The following is a 24,156-nucleotide window of genomic DNA, read 5'->3' as shown; positions in this document are numbered from 1 at the left end:
ATCCAGCCTCCAACCCCGAGCCCCTCATTTACTCTGCTAACCATCGTCTTAACAACAACAATGGCAGAACTTATCATACTCGAACGGACACCTTCACCGCACGTCCACCAGCAGGACCACGATAATGAAAATAGTTATTGTGAACATGACATTGCTGCCGAGGGCCATGCTGCGCAGTCAAATGATTTGCCGGACGCAGAGTACGCAACAGGCGTCAGACTCTGGCTGACCATACTCTCTGTGGTCTCCATCCTCGTCCTCGCCAGCATAGACATGAATATAGTTAGTACAGTAGTACCAGCAATCACCAATCACTTTCACACGGTAGCTCACGTCGGCTGGTACTCGTCCGCCTTCAGACTCAGTGTCTGTGCTTTCCAATTCATCTTCGGGAAAGCATACAAGCTCTTCTCTGTCAAGCGTGTCTTTCTCCTGTCTAATGCTATCTCCATAGTCGGATCTGTGCTTTCAGGCGCTGCTGTCTCGTCGACAATGCTTGTTGTTGGAAGAGCTGTCGCTGGACTAGGATCCGCAGGGCTGTTCGCTGGCTCATTCATCATCATCGCTCAATCAACGCCTCTTCGTCGACGGCCTGCTTTCCTTGGTGTTCTGGGGGCTGCTGAGGGTCTTGCTACCATCGCTGCGCCGTTGCTTGGTGGTGCGCTTCAGACCTTGAGCTGGCGATGGTGCTTCTACATCAGCGCGCCCACTGGTGCCGTGACTCTTGTTCTTACCATATTTTGCCTGTCGAATGATCAAAAGTCCAGTGAAGTTAATGGACTGTCTTTGAAGCAGAAGGTTGCTCAGCTTGACATTGTCAGCAACATGTTGCTCCTTCCAGCGCTTGCAAGCCTTTTCCTCGCGCTTTCATGGGCGGGTACTGTTTATCCATGGAGTAGCGGTCAGGTGATTGGACCTCTACTTGCATTCGCTGGTCTCCTTGCATTGTTTATCTGGAATCAAATCCGCCGAGGCGATGTCGCTGCACTTCCGCCTCGCATCATGAAGCATCGCTGCGTGATAGCGGGTTTTATCTTCATATTCTGCGTCAACAGCACTGGCGTCGTGCTGGAGTACTATCTGCCCACTTACTATCAGCTCGTTCGTGGATACACCCCCGTCAAGAGTGGCTACATGATGTTACCCATCATCATCGCGGCAACAGTCGGTTCACTCATCCATGGAGCAGGGACAAGCGCACTCGGCTACTACACGCCTTTCATGGTTTTCGCATCCATCATCATGCCAATTGCTGCAGGACTCATCACCACGTTCAAGATTGATACCAGTTCCGAAAAGCTTATCGCTTACTCGGCGCTTTCAGGTCTGGCCTATGGCATTGGGTTCATCGGCCCTCAAACTGCTGTACAGACAGTTCTCCCAGCCGAAGACGTCCCGCTTGGCCTATCTATCATGCTGTTTGCTCAATCTTTCGGCCCCGCTATATCAGTGCCCATTGCCCAGGTGCTCTTCACAAACCGACTTTCAGGTAACCTCGATGGTGTCGTACCGGGTTTCAATGGAACGGAAATCAGCAACAGCGGCCTTACCGAGATGATCACCAATATGCCAGAGTCTGTCACAAGAGAGGTCCTGGTTGCAATCGATAGAAGCCTTGGGCAGACATGGTATCTTGTAGCAGGGCTGGCTTCGTTTGCAATAGTTGGAAGCCTGATGACGGAATGGAGATCAGTCAAGGAGAAACGCGAATGAAATCACATAGAGGTCTGCTGGCTGCTCTGCGGCCTTGTAGCCTTGAATGCAGGATGGACCGGTTTATGTTTACCCTCCCACTGTGAGCAACTTTTGTTTCAGAAAACTGCCATTATCAAGGTCCTGCGAGCGGGAAACATATAGGATGGCGAGCTGACATTTTCATCAGATGGACTACTGACTTCGGCATTACCATGGCTATATAATAGAGACTGTACTAACATTATCTTTGCTACCGCCTACCCTTTCAAAACGTATAAATTGACCATTTTAATCCGCATGTGAAGCGACGATGTCAGCTACCTTTTCAGTCTGACTCAACTGCACCATGTGTCCGGCACCAATCCGCACGATCTCGCTTCCTGCCAGACGCGCAAACCTTTCCTGCAGCTCAGCAGGTAGTATCCTATCCCCGTCACAGATGATGTAAACACTTGGTACCTCTCTCCATCCACAATACTGGAGTTTGGTCGCCCAGCCTCTGTCGGCCTGATGTTGAAGACCCGGAAGCCACTTGTTGGCATCTTCATCTGAGAAGTCGCTATAGAGCAAATTTCTGGGATCTTTGCAAGACTGCGTGCCGTTTGACTCCTAGAAACGGGTTAGAAGTATAGGCATGAGAAGGTAATGGAAGGTCTTACATGATAGTCAAAGAACTCCATTGGTCCTTGTTCGAATCCCTCAGGCGCGACACCGGCTGAGATGAAGACAATTTTCTTGACTCCTCCAGTCCTTCCAATATCTTTTCTGGCTTTCCACGTCAGGCCCCTGAGGGCACCACTGCCAATGAAACCGCCTGCAGAGTGCATGACTGCAATGACTCCTTCTTCACCTGCTTCCTCGACGACAGGAGTAAGGTCCTTGACGATGTTGGCAATATCATCATCCATGGTCGGTCTTTCTGGAGGAAGCTTTCCAGTGCTGTAAATAGTTGTGATCACCGTTTTAATGCCTCGTCCATTGAGGCTGTTGGAGAGAGGTTGGAAGACCGTAGGGCCTTCATAGAACCCAGGAACGATGAAGATTGTAGGAGACATTATAAAGCGTGAATCTGATTCATGTTAAAAAGTATTGTCTCTCATATTACTCCTGATCGTATGCTCTTATATGTCTCCAGGTCTTGCTATTCTGACATAAGCGCCAATTCATTAGTCTGCGACCGAATGACATACGTGGCGTTGATGCACTTTCACATTCATTCGGTAGATTTGCCGAGTCACATCGAGACCATACATATTGGAGTGGCAGATAATGATCAATATCTCTCAAGCACAGGCTTTTAGTCGGCTGGCCCTTTCTGCATCATCCTCGATCAGAACGAAACCGACGTTGCTTAAGAACAATTGATCCCCTTGTTCTCCAAAACCGTCACTTCCGGATGGTCCCCAACCACACGGCATAATCGGCTCTCGGCACCATCCAATACGTACTCGAGAATACTAACGATCAGCTGGATTACAAGAGATGCCATTCGTCTGCCATTGATTGTCCCTAAAGCAGCTTGCACCTTGTCCCTCGAGCCCTCCGGAACATCTCTCAAACTCACAAGCAATGGCGCATCCAAGAATGACTGATGCGTTATACCATCAATCTGCAGCATCATGCTTGGTCCACGCTGGCTATTCCAAGTTTCATTCCACGATGGACCCTGGTCGCGGGAATGGGGCCTTCCAATGAGGAAGAGGGGATTTTCAAGACCGGCTTTGACGACAGGACCAAGCATGTCGCCATCGAGATTGATAGCGCCCCGGATGCGGTCGTCGCTGAATGATGTCGACACGGCAGTGGCTCCCCCAATTGAGTGGCCCAGGACAAAGACGCTACCTGTTTCGGATAATCCAAACTGATCAATTGCTGTGGCGTTGCCTTTGATTTGGTCGATAATGAACGAAATGTCTTGCGATCGAACCTGTATGTGAATCGATATTAGCAGTTGCTTCTTAATCAAGCCTTCAGCCACTCACTTTCGCTGATCTTTCCAGAACGGTCTTATTCGCTTCGCCAACGACGCCAGTTATGTCAGTCCCATCTGGATACTCGATGATCGACGCGTCGTAAGCATGGTCAACTGTGATCACAATGTAGCCATGACTTGCTACCGACCTCGCCATGGAACTGTACATGAGTCTTGAAACGCCCCGACCCGGAAAGAATATGACGACTGGAAGTTTGGTTCCATTCTTTAGAGCGTGTTTTTGGAGTCGGTTTACATCAGGGAGTCGGCAAAACTTCAGCTGCAAGTCCTCGAAAACTCCAGACGGCAGACCCATGGCTTCAGCCTGCCGTCCAAATACGTCTCCAGTTTTGGGGGGCATATACGGAACGTTAACCTCTCCATGCGGGCAAGAGTTTTCCTGGGTATCGACGGGCGCAAAAGTCGAGATCAAAACACGGCGCTTCTGCGGGATGTCGATTGGAGCGTAAGGATCCCATCTTGATTCATCAATGAGAGTTTTGATGTCCAATCCAACACTATAGGGCCCCGAAGATACTAATGGGATCAATAGCCCGGTAGATACGGCACTCAAGCCAGCCATCACACTCGCGAGGTGCGTGCTAAGTCGCATATTGTATTCTCGGCTTGAATGGGGCAGAGAAACAGATGACGAAGCTGAAAGGATGAATAGATTGACCGTGCGTTATAAGACAGAGACAGCATATATAAGGCAGCACGGAAGCCGTGGGGGGCCCATGTCGCTCCTCTCATGTGGCCTCGTATGATTACCATCCTTCAGGGTTTTTACGAAGAGAATGGAGACAGTCAAGGGACCCCTACGACTTGAGCCATGAACAATGGCACAGTGAATGTCGTTTGGTGGATCTCGCTTCTGCGATTACGTGAGACCAAGGTCCCATTGACAGATCGGTCGGGTTCGCTTGAGACGCGAATGTGAAGGAGTGCTTCCAAAAATATATATACTCTTTATTCCATTCGTGAGCTGGACGCAGGTACTATCCTTTCCCTATTATTAGTTATTTTTTTTGCTGTTCGGCATAAAAATAAGTGCTCAAACAGTAATACGTCCTTGTGACTTGACTGGAGTGTGATCTGGTGTAACAAGACATTGGACTGGTTGAAGTGACAGTTACAGCGGAAAACTACAGAACTTTGAGTGGCTCCAGTGGGTGACCGACTCCGCGCTATCCATTTTAGAGAATAACTCCAAAAGCTTGTTTGGGGGATTTTCTATTGGTACCGTCCACATGCATGTTGAAAGAGTCAAGCTCAGCTCACACGTCTCGTAAACAACCAACACACATATATGTGACCTTCTTTCACTGAATTCTCTTTAGCCGAGTCCCCATGACCAAACTCTCCATCCCTTTCTGTTCCTCCATGCTCTGTCTCCCATCCATTCTCATCGTTTCTGCGCTTAGATTCTCCAACAGAATGTTTGCATCTCGCATCTCATTGCTGTGAGGGGAAAGAGAACTTCCACTGAAAGTGGAAGGAAATCTAAATCATCTTCTACTGGAAACCACTGGCGACCTCCAAGTCTCAACTCCAGCTGACTGTTTGCCTAACCGACCTCCCCTGGAAAGATCAGCTTTGCCTCGTTCAAAAAAAAGACACAACCCTTTCTTAACCTTTCCACCTTTACTTAGCTTAGGTCGATGGCTTCCCTGCAGTCCGCCTACTCTTCCTAAATGTTAAGAAGGCCTTGCGTGATCTCTTCTGCTTTGGTTGTGAGTTCTTCAGATGGGTCCAGTATGAGCCCGACTTGGGCAGTGGTAGATGGGTCCTGGCTTTGAGGACGACCATTGAGATTAGATACCATCTTTAATGTACGAAGAAGCTCGACTTTGTCTCGGCGACATATTCGTATGCTAGCCGTTGAAGAGAGGGGTCTCTAGCTGCTGCAGACGAGCATTCCAAGTTTAGAACATTTGCGACATCTGTCTCGACGGTACTTGATCCTTTCCTTCTATTTTTAACCCTTGAAATTGAAAACACGGCCCTGTTTCCATAGGGCGCATCACTCATCTGTGTCTTTGTTCTTGCAATACACATCCCCACCCATCACCGTATCGTCGTCGCACTAGAGTGGAATTCCTTGGCAGCGATTCAAGGACCATGATACTCCTGCATCACGGCACGAGCTTTAGGCTTTTGAAGATATTTATAGATATTCAAAGGTCAGAGTGTCTGTTCACACAAATCCATGGCTTCTTCGCTTACCAGCTTTCAACGAGACCACATGTTCCTTTACCTAGAGAGTCCTCAGCTCTGGCAGTAGTTGGTTGACATGAACATTTGTTGAGCTGGGAAACTCACCACCTGGCGGCAAAGCATCACGTGGCTCCCGAGTCCCTGTACTTTCCAAGTTGCTTTTTTATGACCCTTGTGGCTGATCAGCCTTGCCTCAGGCTCAGAACCTAGCAGATACCCCCTGTAACCTTTGAGCAACGGACCGTCCTTCCCTGGTTCACTGTTTCGGCTGCTAACTTTAGTGTAGAGACCAGGTCCTTTGATCTCAAACTAGGGCAGGGTTTATCTCTTTGGATGCGTTCAATCTTGAGTAACGGGGATCTAGCGAAAGGGTCTTGGTTCTTACAAGAACTTGTCGCAGCAATACCCAGCTGATTCGCGCCTGTCGGATTCGTGTTGTAATCCTCAGGCCAGCTCGTTGCTCCCTCAGTGGCCTGGCGTTTGAGAACCGCCGCCCAGGGCTGTGTTTCTGATTGGGAGCTCTTTGGCTCATCATTAGCGGCAGAAGGATCTAGAGTGAGTCACACTGTTGTAATATCTTTCGGCTATGCCCCTAGTTAGCAGCCAGCCATTCAACAAGATGAACCCTTAGTGTAACTTGGCTGTCAGGTTTAACTGTACTTTCAGCTACATTCAACGCCACCATTTTCAGGTCAGGGGTTTTTGAGACTAGCAGCTGCGGCTGAGCCAAAACGTTGGGGTCTTGAATAGGTCAAGAGGCAAAGGGTGTAAAATGATTTGTCGCATTTCCTCCATCGGCTGAACGCCATGAGGAGATTAAAATTGGATCAGCGACCTGCTGACGTTGTTGTCAACTTTGGAAATCAGCATCTGGTTTCTCTTGCAGGATTTAAAGGCGTGAAGCTCTTCTTTGTTCTGTATCCACGTTTGACCTTTTTCTTCGGTCTGCTTCACCACCACGGGCACAGATAGCTCGGTGCACTACAGCAGGTTACTCTTGAGCTGGAATTTCCATGGATACATTTAGTCGTTCATGGTTTTGTGAGGCGTTCATTTGGGTGCAACCGGCTTTCTTGAGCTTAGCAACGCCTAGTCAGTCTGGACCTGTCGGGCATTTATGACGTGTCTTTTTTTCCCTCCCGTTTCCAAGGCCACCCTGGGCTTTCCAGTTGCCAGAAGCCAACACTCCTGTACTGGCGTCTATCTGTGCTCTTCGTTTGCTATCTTCTCGATATGTGGAATGTGAGTGGCCAAGATGTGAGCTGTACTCTTCCGCTAAAGGAAACCACTGCCCTCTTAATCGCTTCCATTCCTGTCCCTTTTCCAACTTCGAAAAACGCGGCATTCTTTTCATTTAGCTTCCACCGAAGCTTCCATCACCTATTGGTATTGGTCTCGTTCCTCAAGCACATTCAATCTAACTCTACAGGCCAGATCTCTGGTACCTTGCTAGTCACTATGGTACCTAGATTCCGCAATCTCGACACCGATTCTGTCGACTCCCAAGCCGTAGATGACATCTTTCCCATAACTCCCTCCCAGAGAGCCATGGATGAGTCCCCGTCGTCTCCTCCAATTTTCTCTACTCAGACTCCAATTCGCGTTCCTGATACTCCGCGAGCATCACACCATGAGCAGAATCCAGGCCATCGGCGACGATCTACTACCACCATTGGAGGTCGTCTCGCCGCTCCCCGACGGAGACTTCCCGTTATAAACTCTCGACGCGACTCACAGCGATCTGTTGATAGAACCCCCAATCGGGTAGCTCGTCAATATCGCCGCATGCGTACTCTTGGTAACAATCAGCGACCCGGAAGCTTCCTACAATACATCTCATCTGTTGAGGATCTCAGTCGAGCAATCGCTGGCGTGCAGCCGACTGACCCCCCTGAGCATGGGAATAGACGACTCATTGCGAGCCGTGCTTTGAGAATCCGTTCCATCTTCAGAAACCGCCAGGTCCAAGTTTGTTCCTGGCAAGACCCCCAAACACCAACCCCAGTCTTGGTTCCCGATATGATCGGTCAATTGATTCATACATCCAGGCCTCAGCCATCTCATCCACCGACCAGCAGGGTGATTGCCCCACCGGCGGAACCGATGCCAGAGCCTTCTCGGCTGAGTATGGATTCACGGGGCAGTACAGATAGCGGCGTCACTGAGCATGATACTCAGCCCTCTGTCCGTCAAAACCGCCCCCGTTGGCCGGGACACGTATTGTATTGCGACTGCGTTATTTGCGATAAGTTAAATGAGCCTTATAGTCCTTAGTGTGGTCAGACACTCAGAATGCGATGTTACTGAATATGGTTTGCTGAACTGAGCCTACATTGGACGTTTTGTTGGCGCTGAAAACTATGTACTTGTATCTCGATGTCTACATGAAGTAGCTACTTCTTGTAAGAAAGACCCTGTGCTAAGTGGATAGAACTATTGCTGATAGGATTTGTTTAAGTATTCCCCAATGGTCTGTAGCTTGATGCCTGATGCATTTACTTGTCTTTGCCATAGACTCAATGCCAAATATGCCATGGTCTACATCGCAAGGATAAAAGCTTCGGATTTAACGACAGTCGTATATCCAAGGAAGGCTTATAATAGTCTCTATTGCTACGCTTGATAATTGGCTGCATCTCGCATCACTCTATTGGATTTATAGCAAATGCATACTTATCAATCACTATTTAACTAAACTATCTTTCAAACGTTCTACTGTCACTAAAACAGCCCAACACTGGTGTCAGTTCCAAAAGTATGTTTTGGCAGTCGTCTCAAGGCTCAAAGTATTGTCGCCTTTGGTGTTGACCCTGGTGTTCGGGGAACATAGTAGCATAGAATTCAGTCCATCCACCCATTCTGACCCGTAGAAGATTGTACTTTTCCGGGTCTTTCACGGCCTCTTCATAGGTTTTCACGTTTGCACAAGTGAGAGTGATCAGGTTTCCACCAACTGTGCCCTGCGCGTAGTGCTTGATGAACTTTTTCAAGTCTTCAAGCGGAAAGGTTTCATCAATATTCATGTCCACAGGCGACGCATTCGAAAGCCCGTACGTCACAGCGTCGGATTTATAACTCTCCATGGCTTGGTATATATTTCTGAAGGCAGGATTGGGAGGGAGGTCTTGTGCAGCTGGGACAGGGGAAAGGTCAGATGCAATGGGCATGCCATTACGGCGACCATCGGCTGAGGCACCGCAAGGCGCGCCATCGCCGACGTAACCTTCAAAGGTGCCGATGCCAGGAGTTATAACGAACTTTATGTCTTGGCCCTGGTGCCTTTCAGCGATCTCTTGTTTCTGCGTATCCAGAGCTGGAGACTTGAACTTATCGACACAGAGTCTCACGAGATTCTCAATGAGCCAGTCTCCAAGACGGTTCACCTCCTCATCACCGCTCCCCCATTTTGGCAATGCGAGTGCCATAGCTCTCAATTGTTGGTATCGCACGCCATACTGGGCCGCACTAGCAGTGCCAAGGTGACGATCCTGGAAAGGTTCAATCATGTTAAAGCCCCAGTCATTGATGAGACAGTCGACAAGTTCAGGAAGCGTAGTCATTGCCGTGTCTTCATCATACACCAGCTTCTGTATAGCAAACAGCGAATCAATAGTATTGGAAACTCCAATGCATAGTGGTGCCATGATGTGAAAGCGTGCACCGCCATCGGTCAGGTCGATGCCTTTTTCAACACATCCATCAATCAAGACAGACAGTAGAGGGCTCGGGCATATATCAGCGAGATTCCCATAGTTCTCCAACATGACATTATAGCACTGAATAACAAGCCATTCCAGTTGTTCCAGGAAGATGTCTTGGAGCTGCTCGAACGTCTTGATCTTGTGAGCCGGCATTGATCGAAAGGTTTGCTTCAGCCCACGAAGACTCTCGGGGCCAGCAGCACCGTAGGTCGCTCCTTGGTTGATTGTTTGCTCCAGAGCAAGCATAGGCTGAACATTGTTGAAGGCAAACTCCGATGCTCCCGCGAACATGGGTTCGTAGCAGCCATCAGCAGCATAATTCCTTGACCAAGCTGTGCTAACAAGGTTGGGATCCGAATCTCTTAAGCCCTTGCAGAGTTTGTTGTCATTATAGAGAATTGGTTGTGCACCTCCAGCAAGGATCGCCTTGGCAGCTTCATCCAAATACTCTTCCGGCATGTCCTTGTAAACACGGAGTGACAGAGTAGGAGCATTGACGGGTATACGCCGTGAAGCCTTGAGACACAACATTGTGACCTCATTGGCGCCGCCTTCTGGAGTATCACTGTCTGTCGCCTTGTAACCACCGACGGTGACTTGCTGAACCCACTGATTGATGCCACCTCCCTGGGGAAAGTTGCCGCCCACGCCACAGACAGCTGTGGTTCCATATGACACATAGTCGTAGATAAAGGCACGATTGACGAAGGCGTTCTCTCCAATCTTCAGCCAGAGACAGTCCACAATCTCTTGGGCACGGCCCAAAGAGATAATGTCCTTCTCCAAGAATGGCCAAAGGATCTGGTCCAGGCGGCCCAGTGCAGTCAATTCGCCGACTAGATGCAGGCAACAGTGCATGGAAAATACCAGCTGCACTGCATCTTGGAAGTCTCTCGGTGGATGATCGACGAGATGTGTCAATCGCTTGGAGACATCTTCCATGTTGGCCTTGTCATCTTCGTTTGAGGCGTGAGCAGCTGCATTTTGTGCCAGGATTGTCCAGTTGCGCAGGTAACCTTGCACTCCTTTGATAGACAAGAGAGCAGAATGGAAGAAGGACTTCTTCTTGGCTTGGCTGGCATTGTCAGTTTTGACTTGGAGCTCGGTGTGGAGTTCCCCCAAGCCCTTTTGAACGAGGCGCTCATAGTCTGGAACTACATGACCCATAGCTGACCACTCATTGAGTGAACCTTTGAGCCAAGCATCAATGGTCTCCTCCTTCGACAGGTATGGGATAACCTCTTTTCCGCGGCCCAGAGTAAAATCCGGAATAACACCAACGATGAGCTCTTTGGGATCAATGCGAAGCAAGCCGTTGAAGCGAGCTGTTTTGGACTCTGGGTCCGAGAGTGACAGTGTGAGTGTCTTGAGATTTGCGAGACCTTTACGGACTGGCACAGGCTCACTCATGACTTTGGCTTTGTCTTCCTTGGTGTTATAAAAGTGAGTAAGCGCAGGAAGTCTTGGGAAGTTCTGCTTATCCATCCAGCCATCGCGCCAATGGGAGAATGTCCTTCCAAGCAAGCTCAGGAGCCGATCTTTGGGAGGATCGCCGCCGATGTAGCGACCCTGAGACATCTGATGAAGGTAGTCCTGGGAGTTGTAAAAGAGATAGCCATTGGGGCTTCTAACGTCCCAGTGTGAATCTTCCATTACATCATCGAGACTTGTCACAGCAGGGACGCCCAGTTCATTTGCAGCAGGAACATACCAGTAACCACCGCTATGAGCCTTGACAACATCCATCAATCTATCGAGTGGATTCTCTGGCTCATGGCCCAATAGATGTTTGAGAATGTGCTCGAAGCGGGGTTGTTCATTGCAAAACGCAACAAACATGAGTCCCTTCTCACGGCCAGCGTGACCTCCACTGTTACCAAACGACAGTGCTTGACGCAGGATCTTTCGCTGGTCTTGGTTCTTGTCTCTGATATGGGCTCGATGAATGTGCGAGTGAGTCGCATGCTGAGGCAGGGAAGCGCCATCTGGGTTGCGACCAACCATCTCATCCTCAGTATCTCCACTTTGAGTGACAATGCGAGGCCAGTCGAAGGTGAACTTTTGAGTAAAGGCAAAGCTAGCACCGCGATACTCTTCTGGGCTGCTGATGAGAACATCTTCAGCCAGGCTGACGGGATCATTAGGATTAGTGATGCCATCAACGTAACGCCCGCCGCCAACGCGAATATCCTTTCGTTTGCCGGCCACGACCTTGTCAATGGTCATGGAGATAGCTTCAAGGCGTTTCTCAACTGTGTTCACAATCTTAGCCGCCAGGTCCTTGGATGTGGCCTTGATGTAAAGGACAACATCGCCGCCGGTATTGCGAAACTTGATCTTGCGGTCAAGAATCTCTGTGTGAATGGGTATATCACGTCCACTCCACGAGCCCCAAAGTTTGGGACAAAAGGCAGCTACAAGGCCGCATTTGGTGTAATTGTTTGCAATATCTTGTGCAAGGCTTCGCACAATGTCGAGAATTGCCTTCTTGGTTTCTTCATCGTGGCTTTTGAGACGAATGGTCAGAACTTGGCCAAAGGAGGCTGGCAGAGGCAAGCCACGCTGGGCGCCAAATAGAATCTCTTTAATGCCCATGACTAGTAATATAGTGTTTCTTACAGATAACAAGAAGTAGCCATAGATGTAAACATATTTTGGGCTGATTATCAGCTACTGCCTTTCTTCTTATATGTCTACACAGCTTCAATGGCTCTATTATCCACAAACAAACGATACTAACGGGCATGGAATATCATGCAAGTTGCTCTTCTTGGTCGTTCAGCTAGCCACGGAGGACACGCTATCCACTGACGTGCATTTAAACTAGACAGAAAGGCCACTAGTTCGCTGACAACTAGCACATGTGCTATTGGTTACCCCATACTGTCAAGCATGGCGTGAGGGAAGATCCTATGGTGTATACCAGTTTTGCGCTGACTTGCTTTTCTATCGTGAAAGACGTCCCAGAGAATAGGTTGTTCAAGATTTTTAAAAATTGTAAACAGATACGAATTACGGTTGGGGCATCGGTTGTACGAAAGAAAAAGATTCTGGGTTTGCAGGGGCAACATTCAGAAACGGCACGTATCCTCAATGCAGCACATAAGCCGAGCTGAAACAATAATCGTCATCATGGGGGAGGAATCAATCCCGCAAATGGTCGCCACTGACATGCATGTCTCACAATTGAGGCCAGGCGGTGTGATAAGAAGCATTCTGCGGACTTGTCCCGGGCTTATTCTGCAATATGGACGTAAATCCGATTGGCATGTTTAGAAAGGTGCAGAGGGACATGTACCAAGTATCCAAATGAATAGACTGTATAATGCTGTGGCTTGAGACTATTGAATACGCAGATGCGAGGGATGCCGCGGAAAGTCAATCTTCCGGTTTGTAAAGCTGGGGTCCTCAATGATCATCCGGAAGCCTTCCTGCTTCTCTTCACTGTGTATTTTCTGTATGGGCTTTGAGATCGAGTCAGCTAAAGCCAATCTAGCTTACTGGCCATGTCAAATCAACTTATCTACAGAGAAATTACATCAGTGTTGCCATCCTGTTAGGCGGGAAACTCAATTCCTTTCAGCCCCTTGCAAATGGGTTATTTGCGATCATGTCCCTGAGTCACAGCGTTTGTGGAAGTGATGCTCCTTTTGGATATCTGTTGCCCAACATGTTATTACGATCAGTGATAGAATACGGCTCGTACTCGATGTCGAATGTCCATCTACGACAGTCTGCAGATAAGCTGTTCTTGTCACTCCGGAACATTGCAAACACTCTTGACGCATGAGGCGATAACCGTAACTGGCATGGTAAGGTGCTGAGAGATTTCTCTTGCTAAGAATGACTTTTATCAGACTCAGATGACTAGTAGGACGGCAGTGAGAGCTCCGCAGACTCCAGTGAGACGCCTCAGCCCGTACTTAGATGGAGTTTGTCAAAGTTGGCAAGGGCTCCTTTTCCTTCTGGCACTTTGTGACTGACAGCAACTTCATTCAAGAGACCACCTTATTGCCCTCTAACGCCTGTAAAAAATGATTACATTCGGTTTTCACTCTGTTGCAGTAGGCTCCGCCTGCACCACAAAGCCAAATGATCGCAGGAGGTTTGAGCAAGAGGCGACACGACCAATCGTGGCAAGACGTCCCAGATCAAACTTTTCCATACAGACATTTATTCGCGACAACTCAAGCATAAACTGACGTCTATAAATTCTCGATAGGTCGGTTTATGGTAGAGTTTGTGTCAAAAAAAGCTTGGTAGCTCCCTGGCCCGAATCACGCAGGGTGCAAGTTGAACAAAATCAGCAAAAATCCAAGTCCCATTCAAGCAATCTCTTGAGCAAGTCAAAATAGGAGCAATCTGCAGCAATTGCAACACTAGAATGCCCGTCCATCGCATTAATCGCCGTGTCGAGTCCAGGATAGAGTGACAGCAGGAACAGGAGGTACCTTTCACATGCTTCCGTGCCAGCCCCACTAACGCGCACCCACCAAACTTTCATGCGGAATTGTTAAGGTCAATTGGACACAATTTTGCAGCAGCGCAACAGACTTTGCGACGTGGCGTGCTCAAAAAAGAGTTTCAGTTGTTGATTGTAAGTATAAAAAGGGATACATGCGCTTGCCTGTCCTTGTTGCAGTCTCAGAATATTGGTTTTCATTAACAACCAGGCCACTACGACTTAGTTTTCATCAGGGTGCTTCGAATGTCGATTTTTATCTCATCACTGACTGCTGTTGGTAAGTGGTTGACCATTTGCAACTTAAATACCCTTCTCCTTTTATGTTCTTGGGCAGGTGGGGGAATGTTGTTGTCGTTCCTTCCCTTCCTGTTGTCGCTTTGCGCGTGGCGGAGTTGACGCTCCGGGTTATCACGTGCGATCACCTTCTGGAGGGACTACCAACCACTGCACCGCCTTCGAGAACTCCACGCCAAGAGCATGCATTCAGTTTAACGATTCGATAATTCGTGACCCTTGAGCTCATTCGGCTCGTTCTCCTTGTTTTACGACAATTGACCCCTTATTCCTCCTGATCAGCAATGAAGATGCACGGAAGAAATGGACTAATATAAACCAGGCAACGACGCAATCCTTGCACTGACAAGGGGCTCGAACTCGAGGGGACTTATCTTCCTGGTCCAAAGATACAGTCAAGCAAGTGCTCTGGTATGAAAGTGAACAATGATGATACTGCAATGCCTACGCGACTCTCGATGACTTATGTCTTGAGTATGCCAAGGATTCAGTCTGAGTTTGGGAACACATACAGCAGCGCTGCAAGGTTTGCGACATGGCACGGTATGAAGAACGCAGTCACCACACTTATCTGTAGATTAAAAAGCGTGTTTATATTTTACAATTCGTTGTGGCCAAAATCCAAAGCTTATCCCGCCCTGTCTATAAAAGCGTCGTCACCGCCCAGGGCGGACTTGGAATATTTCTTATCATCAATGAACGCCCGACTCTGAAGTACTTACTCATTTCAAGGCTTGACCAGCCTAGCTCTTTAGTTTTCCTTCGATATTTTAAATCCCACGGGGACTGTAGCGGACTGGGGGAATGACCCTAAAAGGGCATTTATGGGGGGGTTTGTGTCAAATCACACACGAACCCTTTTGATCCTTCGATGTTACGAGCGATGATGTTGCTGTCGTACCCGCATCACTCTCAGTGTCGTGAGCCTGGGTGGTGCGAACGGTTCAGCCTGAGCTCAGATTTATCTTTTTGGGAACTGGGGGCACAGACGAACCATAATGCTCGTCATGCGGGTTTTCAATACTCCCCAAGTGTAGTATCTTAGCACATGAACAATGATGATACTATCTCGCGCTGAGGTTAGTTGCTCGACACCTAGTGTGTTGGGATTGAGCGCAGCAGTCTGAGTTCAATACAGGATGCTATGAAGTTCGACTGAGAGGAATTCAATTTCAAATAAGGCGCATGTTACTCTGAGGTAGTAGAAGACCAAGTGGTGCTTAACCCATCCTCCAAAGTTGGAGCCAAACTTGATCAGTGTTTCTTCCTGCGATTACACGACATATCTTTGACTCAGTCTTTCACGGCCTCTGCATCTACCAATTTTTTTAGATCTCTTACTTTGTCCAACCACTGTTTTGTCACACTCCGTATTTACATGCTCTGGGTAGGGTAGATAGATCCCTAGCAATGTGCTATCAAGTCGTCTAGCGCGTCACCATCACTAGTCGGTATTGTATGACGTAGGTCTCCTTGAAAATTCCAGTTCTGGGCTCCAAATTGCAACAAAATTCAACATTCGATACACAAATATCACATTATAAACTTGCATTATCATGAAAGCAATCCAGATCAAGGAGTTCAACGCGCCCTATACCGTCTCCGATGTGGACAAGCCAAAGCCAAAGCCTCATCAACTGCTCATCCAGATCAAAGCTGGTGGGTTTTGTCACACTGATTGCATGGCCCTTGAGAATGCTTTTGGTTCAAAACTGCCGTTCATTGGGTCACATGAGCCAGCTGGTGTTGTTGTTGAAGTCGGATCTGAGGCCCAAGGGTTTGCGGAGGGAGATCGAGTTGGATGTCTCAACTTTGACAGCTGCTGCGGTAGGGTATTCTCTCATGCGCCAGGATATGTACTTATATGAAGACAGGAAGCTGTCCCGGCTGTAAGGCTGGGAGGCCGATTTACTGCGATAATCCAAGTATGAAAGGTATCACGACGGATGGCGCATGGGCGGAATACATGGCAGCGTGAGTACTTCACTTCGTTATGCATGTACGTCATGCTTCACTGCGCTTACTGTTCTTAGCGACGCTCGATTTACTGTGAAACTCCCAGACTCACTTGACTTTCTCACCGCAGCCTGCATGATGTGTGCTGGCATCACTGTGTACGGGGGAATCAAGAGAGCTCAAGTCCCATCTGGTGGTTCCATTGGTATCTTGGGCATTGGCGGACTTGGTCATATTGGAACACAAGTTGCCAAAGCAATGGTAAATCAGTTCCCTGCGAAACACTTTTGATACTGATACGAGTATGCATAGGGATATCAAGTCGCTGCGATTGATGTCAAGCAAGATGCCCTGGACCTCGTATCATCTTACAATCTGAAACCCGACGTCTGCATTCTATCAACCGATCCAGCTGAAACTTCCATGGAGAAGATCACCAACGTCATACAAGGTGACTACCATGGTCTCGACGCCACGGTGATCGCAACCGATGCTCCCGCCGCGTTTGATCTCGCGGCGAAATTGACGCGAAAGCACGGAACTATGGTTCTTCTTGGTCAACCTGAAAAGGGTATTACCTTGTCTTATCAGAACGTCATCTTTCGTGATATCAAGCTAGTTGGTTCCCTCGTCGCGGACACTGATGAAACTGAGGAGCTCTTGGAACTAGTCGTAAAACATGATATCAAGGTCAAGATCAAGGAATGGAAGCCTGAAGATGCTGAGAAGATGAGACAAGAATATCTGGCTGGTAGGAACAGCGGTAAGAATGTGATAGTATTCTAGGCCAATTTTGCGATATTTAATGGTCTTTATGGAAGCCTTTTGGATCAAACTTTACATTGTGAAAAAAGGATATTGCGTCCTCGGCGTATTTGTTAGCAAGCAGCCTGAAGTCAACCTTTGAGCCAGCTGTGACAAGGTTAGGAGGTTGAAAGAAGCTTCAAGCCACATGGCACAAAGGCAAATAACACCAATAAATACATACGATCAAAACACTCGTTGACCTCACTGTTACCTAAGATCTTGCTTTTGCCTGAAAAGCTAGATGTCCTGATGACTGACTTGGAGCCAGCAATCAGCGACGGAGTTTTTATCTTGACAATTCCAACTCTTTTTCAATCCGATCACGAGCTGCCATCCAATCTGTCCATCAAAGTCAAAGCGCAAACTAAGCTTCAACAGATCTCCCATCATGCCAGATAGACTCATGATCGCAGATGCGACCCTTAAAAACCTACCCATTATTAGCTCCGAACACGAGCACGTCGATCATCTCATACGCACATCGCAATCAAACATCCAATCTTTTTCGCATTCACTCGGTTCTTCTTTTCGCAAAATTATTTCGGACCCCCGCGGGCGGCGTCATCGTCCCATACGTGAGTCGATGATCACCAGATTTCACGGCCACAAAACCATAAGACAAATTTATCGTTTAAATGACATACTTTTCCATTTTATTTCCGAAACCGTATAAATTTGTATCCCACGCAAATTCCCCTTCTACTCTGCATCAATTAGGAAAAGTCGATATGGCAGCGAAACTATGCTCAAAGCGATGTCAAGGACAAACTTCCGTAAAGCAGTGGCTTATCGATAACCAATTCGGTAAATATACGAAAACAAACCATCCCACTCGGCGCCCGTTTCCACAATACTGACTTTGTTAGGCATATGCCTCGGTATTCTAGCCCCTCTGCTCATCGCGCAATGCAACAGTCTTACACGTCCCCTCACCGCCAAGCTCACGTCGCTCTCGTACCGAGACGAGTTCACGGGCGAGTACAATGTCGGGTTCGATGACAATTACCTCGTGGTCGTTCTGATCGTGGTGTTGACGGGTCTGCGGGATGCTACTATGCGGTTCGTTCTGGACCCGTTGGCGGCCGCCTGGGGACTGGGGAGGGCTAGATCCATGCGGTTCAAGGAACAGGCTTGGATGGTGGTTTACTATGCCACTTCCTGGTCTGTTGGTACGGTATGATTGAGGTCTCCGCCAATTACATGAGGTTTCTAACTAATGTCGGCAGTACATCTATGCATCGTCGTCGTATTGGTTGGATCTTGAGGCTATGTGGACGAAATGGCCGAATCGCGAAATATCCAGCCTCATGAAGATTTACATGCTGGCACAATTGGCTTTCTGGCTTCAACAAATGGTTGTCATCAACATTGAGAAGCGGCGCAAGGATCACTGGCAGATGCTCTCTCATCACGTCGTTACAATTGCTCTGGTGTACTGCTCGTATCGATATGGCCTCACCCCCGTCGGCAACGTTGTTCTGATCCTCATGGACTTCAACGACTTAATTTTCTCCATCGCGAAGTGCCTGAAGTACATGAAGCTACAGTCTTTGTGCGACTTCATGTTTGGCGCGTTCGTTGTAAGCTGGGTGCTGTGCCGCCACATTGCGTTCCCGATGGTATGCTGGTCAGTTTACGCGCATGCCGTGGCTCCCATCGGGCGGAGCTGCTTCATTGGCTCAGGAGAGAACATTATTGGTCCTCTGGAGGTTCCGGCAAACGGCTACTTCTATGTGCTTGAGCCATTGATCTACACCAATGGGAGAGTATGCTACGACTACACTATCAAGATACTATTCACGAGCGGGCTTCTGTTTCTGGAGGCACTTATGCTTGTGTGGTTTGTCATGATCGTCAAATTGGTCGTTCGGGTGTTGCGTGGTGGAAATGCAGAAGATACGCGCAGCGACAATGAAGAAGAAGAACTCGAGGAGGATCTACCGATTAAGGTTGAGGTTGATGCCGAGGAACTCCAATTTCCGAAGAAATGTCCCCCGGGAGGGAGAGGTACATCTTCTGTCCTTCAGTCAGCGAGGGGAATGGCTATTTCAAAGGATAAAAAAGGCTGTCTGGATAGAATCGGGTGCGAACAGAGGATATCACGATAAGCGACATCTTAATTGGGATAGATCAGGTCCTGAGAGAAGGATGTATCCTGGAGCTAGATGCGGGACATACCGTACAGACTAATGTTTAATACTAATGATGGAAACTCTAATGAACGACGTACGATGAGTATGGCTATATTGCAGTGATATTATGATGCTGCCGACGATGCCGAAGAGAAGAATAACTGTCGGACCGAAGATATGTCGATTTTCAATTACCGCAACATCATGCCGGGATGCTATGATCGCTCATCCCGCGACTATCCCCCAATTGAGGGTATTCGGAGCATGTCACTTCCCCTCAGAGCATCTAAGCTCTACGGTTTAGGGTAAGACCCAACCCGTCCGTCATACGAGTGCAACGCGTCGTGGCTCCATGTCAAGCTGTATACTTGCCGCTACCCGTACTCAAACCAAAACCATCGTGAGACGAGCGAATAGAAGCAAAGACTACTGACGAAAACTGTAAACTTTGAAGACATTCAGAACGCTTGCAATAACCGGAAAAAGTTTAGCGCTCAGCGATTCCAAGGTCAACGCCGTCAACAGTGGCGAAGCGAGAGCGCTATAACCCCTGCTCCCCTGCCCTCGCGTGATGATGTTTCTCCCCCCGGACAATTCACCTCTGCCCTGTTTAGCTTACCTCGACTGCCTAATTTACTCCGCATGATTCCAAATCAATTTTCTGGACCTGCACGATTACGGTATGTCCATTCACGGCACTGCTCAAAAGGACATCCATGGAAAGCTTGCTACTGCAGCAGCAGCAGCAAAGATCCTATGAAGTGGCAGGCAATAGTAATGCAGGTACCCAAATGCGCGCAGAGCTAATAATAGAGTTTCTGCTAAGGTCGGTTAAGAAATCGCACGAATTGATTCACCGTTTTGTGGCTGGGATCGTGATTATGTGTTTATGCAGGGTCGCGGCTCTGTTGAGAAAGTTGCATTCCTGCGGCTGCGCCATGTCGATGCAGAAAGGAAGAGGAACTTGCGTCTTTGCAGCTTCTTCTTCGAGAGGGGGAAACCGTTGAATCCTACTGATAAATCGATGATAAAGGCCTGGGATCAGGGATGGGACGGCCGGGCGAAATTGCCACTGCGTAGCGAGGACCAATGGGCTCGCAAAGCGGGATGTGACATTCTAGATAGAGTTGCCGCTGCATGAAACCCCAAGAATTCGTTGTTCTGAGCGTGATATTGGATGGTCTACAGGATCGATCACAAGGGAATTGCTACGTTGGGATCAGACCATTTGACCTGCGGGATTTGTGAAGCCAAGATGTCGGCTGCAGAAGGGTATTGCTATTATTAGCAAAAAAAAGTCTTGGTAGATGGGATGAGCATGCAGAATTTAATTGCTTTGTTGGTGATGACTTGTTGAGAATTGTATGGCCCAAAGGTTCGGGTACATGGATCGACCGGACCCAGAATGCGACCGCAGTTTGTGACTGTGTATGCTTATTTTGCTGGTCTGTTGTGATGATAAATGAGCCAAGCAACAAGCTGTGCGAATCAAAGGGCGAATAGTTACTGCTGACGACCGAGCAACGGGCAGGGATGAGATTGAGCTTATTGTCAGTAAGCCCGAGCCCTGCAGTCAGATAATTTGCAGACTACAGTAGAGAAAATCATCTGCATTCGTAAAATACGGGGTTGTACAGCAGACGAGGCCAGCTCAATTTGTCTCGGCTTACAACGTACTGCACTGTAATCGGGAACTTGGGAAGAGCCCGAGGTGACACTGCACCCGACGATGTTTGCCCTCTAGGACCTTTACTCCGGCCCGCGCTCACGGCATTGATCGTTTACCTAGCTAATCTGTTTCACAATATTCCGATTGGTTGCGGTACGGCAGGGTGAGCAAGAGTGGGTAGTCGGATCATATGTGGGATAATCACCTCTTGGCAGGGCGATTAGAGAATCACTCTGCCCAATCTATCTCCAACAGAGACAGTTCTAGCTTAATCAGCTTCCGCTGAAAATTATAAAGAAAACAACGTGCATAAGGTCAATTCCTCAAGGTAAATGATAAACTCTAAACCATGTGTTTCACTGCTCTTCTCCAAAAGTTTATATTAAGCTACCACCTTCTCAGTATGGACCAAGTCTCACGTAAACCAATAGCAGTCCTGTGATTTACCATCCCTGTCGGCAGTTGGTGCGTGTGATTCAATTGGCATTGCCGCTTATCAGGGATCTTTTCCTTTTCGCGCCCTAGCACCCAAGATTTTGTCCGTCTCCACAAGAACAGAAATCCACGGACGAGACATCTGATTCCAGTATCGTCACCGCCTATCACTATCTGGGAAACAAGCAGGAGGGGTCAGTGACGTTGCTGTGGATTGCACTGCTTAGAAGAGGCAAGAAAAGGCTGGGTTTATCCTTGTGATACCGCAGCCCTTGATCCATGCGCCAATGGCTAGACTAAGATGCACTGTAACTGAGCCTCGATTGCTAATCCGAGCGTCTGACCTGCTGCATAAGGCCCTATACCACTGACACTGCCGACTTGGCGCTGTAGCAGCCCCTGTAGATCGTCACTGCAACCTTCTTTTTCTTGCCTCTCGACTGCGGGTACAAAACCAAACGCAAATCCGCCCATTCTTCTAGTCTGTTCGTCTGTCAGTCTCACAACCTCACAGCATAGCACATACTCCTAGCCATGCACGTACAATCTCTTCTGCTGGCTTCTGGCCTCGTGCCTCTGGCCGCTAGCCAGGGCTGCCCCTTTGCCAAGCGCGCCACAGACACTAATCTCGTTCCCCCGAGAGAAATCCCCGAGGACTTTGGCATCTGCCGCGTCGCTAGCAACCAGGCTGGTGGCGGCACTCGATCCAGGGACTTTTGGCCTTGTGCTCTGAGATTGGATGTCTTGAGGCAGTTTTCGCCTCAGTATAACCCATTGGGTGCTGATTTCGACTACACCGAGGCCTTCAAGTCTCTGGACTGTGAGTTTCACTAATTCTGGGACTGAGGACTATTTACTGATTTCTTTTATAGTTGCTGCTCTGAAGAAGGATCTCAACGCGCTTCTCACTGATTCTCAGGATTGGTGGCCTGCTGACCATGGTAACTATGGTGGTCTCTTCATTCGCATGTCATGGCACAGCGCTGGTACCTACCGCGCAATGGACGGCCGAGGTGGCTCCGGAATGGTTAGTAATGATCTCAATGCCATATTCTCGACTATTTTGCTGACATCCACAGGGTCAACAACGATTTGCTCCTCTCGACAGCTGGCCCGACAACCAGAACCTGGACAAGGCCCGTCGTCTGCTCTGTACGTTACACAACCGTCACACAAACCCCCAAGATCTAACAAATCACAGGGCCTATCAAGCAAAAGTACGGCAGCAAGATCTCATGGGCTGACTTGATCGTCCTCGCCGGCAACGTCGCTCTCGAGCACAGCGGCTTCGAGACCCTCGGTTTCGCTGGTGGTCGCGCTGATACCTGGGAGGCTGATGAGTCCATCTACTGGGGTGCCGAGTCCACCTTTGTCCCCAAGGGTAACGACGTTCGCTACAACGGTAGCACAGACATTTACGAGCGTGCCGATAAGCTCGAGAAGCCTCTTGGTGCTACGCACTTTGGCCTCATCTACGTTAACCCCGAGGGTCCTGATGGAAGCTCTGACCCCAAGGCTTCAGCTCTTGATATCCGTACTGCTTTTGGCCGTATGGGTATGGACGATGAGGAGACTGCTGCTCTCATCATTGGTGGTCACACCCTGGGCAAGACTCACGGTGCGGTTCCTGCTAAGAACATTGGCCCTGAGCCCATGGCTGCTGATCTTGGAGAGATGGGTCTTGGCTGGCACAACAGCGTCAACGAGGGTAACGGTCCTGATCAGATGACCAGTGGTCTTGAGGTTATCTGGTCCACTACCCCCACAAAGTACGTCCCCCCTGTGCATCTCGGTCTCACTCTTACTAACAAATCCCAGGTGGAGCAACCACTTCCTCAAGTCTCTTCTCGGCAACAACTGGACCCTCGTCGAGAGCCCCGCGGGCCACAAGCAATGGGAGGCTCTCAACGGCAAGCTCGAGTACCCCGATCCCTTCGTCAAGGGCAAGTTCCGCCGCCCCACCATGCTCACCAGCGATCTCGCCCTCATCAACGACCCCTCGTACCTCAAGATCTGCAAGCGCTGGCACGACAACCCCAAGGAGATGAACGCTGCCTTCGCTCGCGCCTGGTACAAGCTGCTCCACCGTGATCTCGGCCCTGTTTCTCGCTACCTTGGACCCGAGGTTGCGAAGCAGAAGTTCATCTGGCAGGATCCTCTCCCTGAGCGAAAGGGCGACATCATTGGCGAGGCTGAGATCTCCAGTCTCAAGTCCACTATCCTTTCTACCGATGGTCTTGATGTTTCTAAGCTTGTTTCTACTGCTTGGAACTCCGCTTCTACCTTCCGTGGAACTGACAAGCGCGGCGGTGCTAACGGTGCTCGTATTGCTCTTGAGCCTCAGGTCAACTGGGTCAGCAACAACCCCAAGCAGCTCAAGCAGGTTCTCTCTGCCCTGAAGAAGGTCCAGAAGGATTTCAACGCCAAGTCCGGCTCCAAGAAGGTCTCTCTCGCTGATCTGATTGTCCTCGGTGGTGTTGCTGCTATTGAGAAGGCCGCTCAGGCTGCTGGCTTCAAGGACGTCGAAGTTCCTTTCACTCCTGGCCGTGTTGATGCTACTCAGAACCAGACCGATCTCGTTCAGTTCGGTTACCTTGAGCCCCTTGCTGATGGATTCCGTAACTACGGACATGGCACTACCCGTGCTCGCACTGAGGAGATCCTTGTTGACCGCGCTGCTCTTCTTACCCTTACTCCTCCTGAGATGACCGTCCGTCGGTGGGTCGTCCTCCGTCGTCCTTACGAACCGACCAACGTACCGGTACCGGTTCCTACCGAACGGCTACTCCTCACGTGAAGAAGGACGGACCTAA

At 49.0% G+C, this 24,156-nt stretch overlaps 8 protein-coding genes; 5 read left to right on the top strand and 3 right to left on the bottom strand.

Annotated features, from left to right (window-relative positions):
- Positions 1-60: 60 nt before the first annotated feature.
- FFUJ_11445 (related to aflatoxin efflux pump AFLT) lies at positions 61-1,713 on the top strand (the record flags this gene model as incomplete). The annotated part of the gene is made up of 1 exon (XM_023570345.1): positions 61-1,713. The coding sequence occupies one exon, from the start codon at positions 61-63 to the stop codon at positions 1,711-1,713; it is 1,653 nt and encodes a 550-aa protein (XP_023437470.1).
- Positions 1,714-1,983: 270 nt separating this feature from the next.
- FFUJ_11444 (uncharacterized protein) lies at positions 1,984-2,750 on the bottom strand (the record flags this gene model as incomplete). XM_023570344.1 has 2 exons in its annotated part: positions 1,984-2,304; positions 2,355-2,750. The coding sequence occupies 2 exons, from the start codon at positions 2,748-2,750 to the stop codon at positions 1,984-1,986; spliced, it is 717 nt and encodes a 238-aa protein (XP_023437469.1).
- Positions 2,751-3,046: 296 nt separating this feature from the next.
- Positions 3,047-4,280, bottom strand: FFUJ_11443 (uncharacterized protein; the record flags this gene model as incomplete). XM_023570343.1 has 2 exons in its annotated part: positions 3,047-3,622; positions 3,678-4,280. The coding sequence occupies 2 exons, from the start codon at positions 4,278-4,280 to the stop codon at positions 3,047-3,049; spliced, it is 1,179 nt and encodes a 392-aa protein (XP_023437468.1).
- A 2,837-nt stretch (positions 4,281-7,117) lies between these two features.
- On the top strand, positions 7,118-8,158 carry FFUJ_11442 (uncharacterized protein; the record flags this gene model as incomplete). The annotated part of the gene is made up of 1 exon (XM_023570342.1): positions 7,118-8,158. The coding sequence occupies one exon, from the start codon at positions 7,118-7,120 to the stop codon at positions 8,156-8,158; it is 1,041 nt and encodes a 346-aa protein (XP_023437467.1).
- Positions 8,159-8,658: 500 nt separating this feature from the next.
- FFUJ_11441 (uncharacterized protein) lies at positions 8,659-12,180 on the bottom strand (the record flags this gene model as incomplete). Its single annotated transcript, XM_023570340.1, has 1 exon — positions 8,659-12,180. One exon carries the CDS (start codon positions 12,178-12,180, stop codon positions 8,659-8,661), a length of 3,522 nt encoding a protein of 1,173 aa, XP_023437466.1.
- A 3,720-nt stretch (positions 12,181-15,900) lies between these two features.
- On the top strand, positions 15,901-17,086 carry FFUJ_11440 (related to ADH2-alcohol dehydrogenase II; the record flags this gene model as incomplete). XM_023570339.1 has 4 exons in its annotated part: positions 15,901-16,176; positions 16,239-16,318; positions 16,378-16,561; positions 16,613-17,086. 4 exons carry the CDS (start codon positions 15,901-15,903, stop codon positions 17,084-17,086), a joined length of 1,014 nt encoding a protein of 337 aa, XP_023437465.1.
- Positions 17,087-17,835: 749 nt separating this feature from the next.
- Positions 17,836-19,215, top strand: FFUJ_11439 (related to protein LAC1; the record flags this gene model as incomplete). XM_023570338.1 has 3 exons in its annotated part: positions 17,836-17,911; positions 17,995-18,281; positions 18,334-19,215. The coding sequence occupies 3 exons, from the start codon at positions 17,836-17,838 to the stop codon at positions 19,213-19,215; spliced, it is 1,245 nt and encodes a 414-aa protein (XP_023437464.1).
- Positions 19,216-21,877: 2,662 nt separating this feature from the next.
- The window catches only part of FFUJ_11438 (probable catalase 2), a gene marked incomplete at both ends in the record, with an annotated part of 2,743 nt that continues 464 nt past the window's right edge, over positions 21,878-24,156 (top strand). Inside the window, 5 exons of the mRNA XM_023570337.1 lie at positions 21,878-22,163; positions 22,216-22,370; positions 22,423-22,495; positions 22,545-23,112; positions 23,162-24,008. Of these exons, the coding sequence (XP_023437463.1) occupies positions 21,878-22,163; positions 22,216-22,370; positions 22,423-22,495; positions 22,545-23,112; positions 23,162-24,008 (1,929 nt within the window).

This window comes from Fusarium fujikuroi, chromosome FFUJ_chr11, assembly GCF_900079805.1.
Source record: "Fusarium fujikuroi IMI 58289 draft genome, chromosome FFUJ_chr11".
NCBI classification, from domain to species: Eukaryota; Fungi; Ascomycota; class Sordariomycetes; order Hypocreales; family Nectriaceae; genus Fusarium; species Fusarium fujikuroi.
The sequence above is the reverse complement of the archived record's forward strand: the minus strand, read 5'-3'. Positions and strand labels throughout refer to the sequence as shown.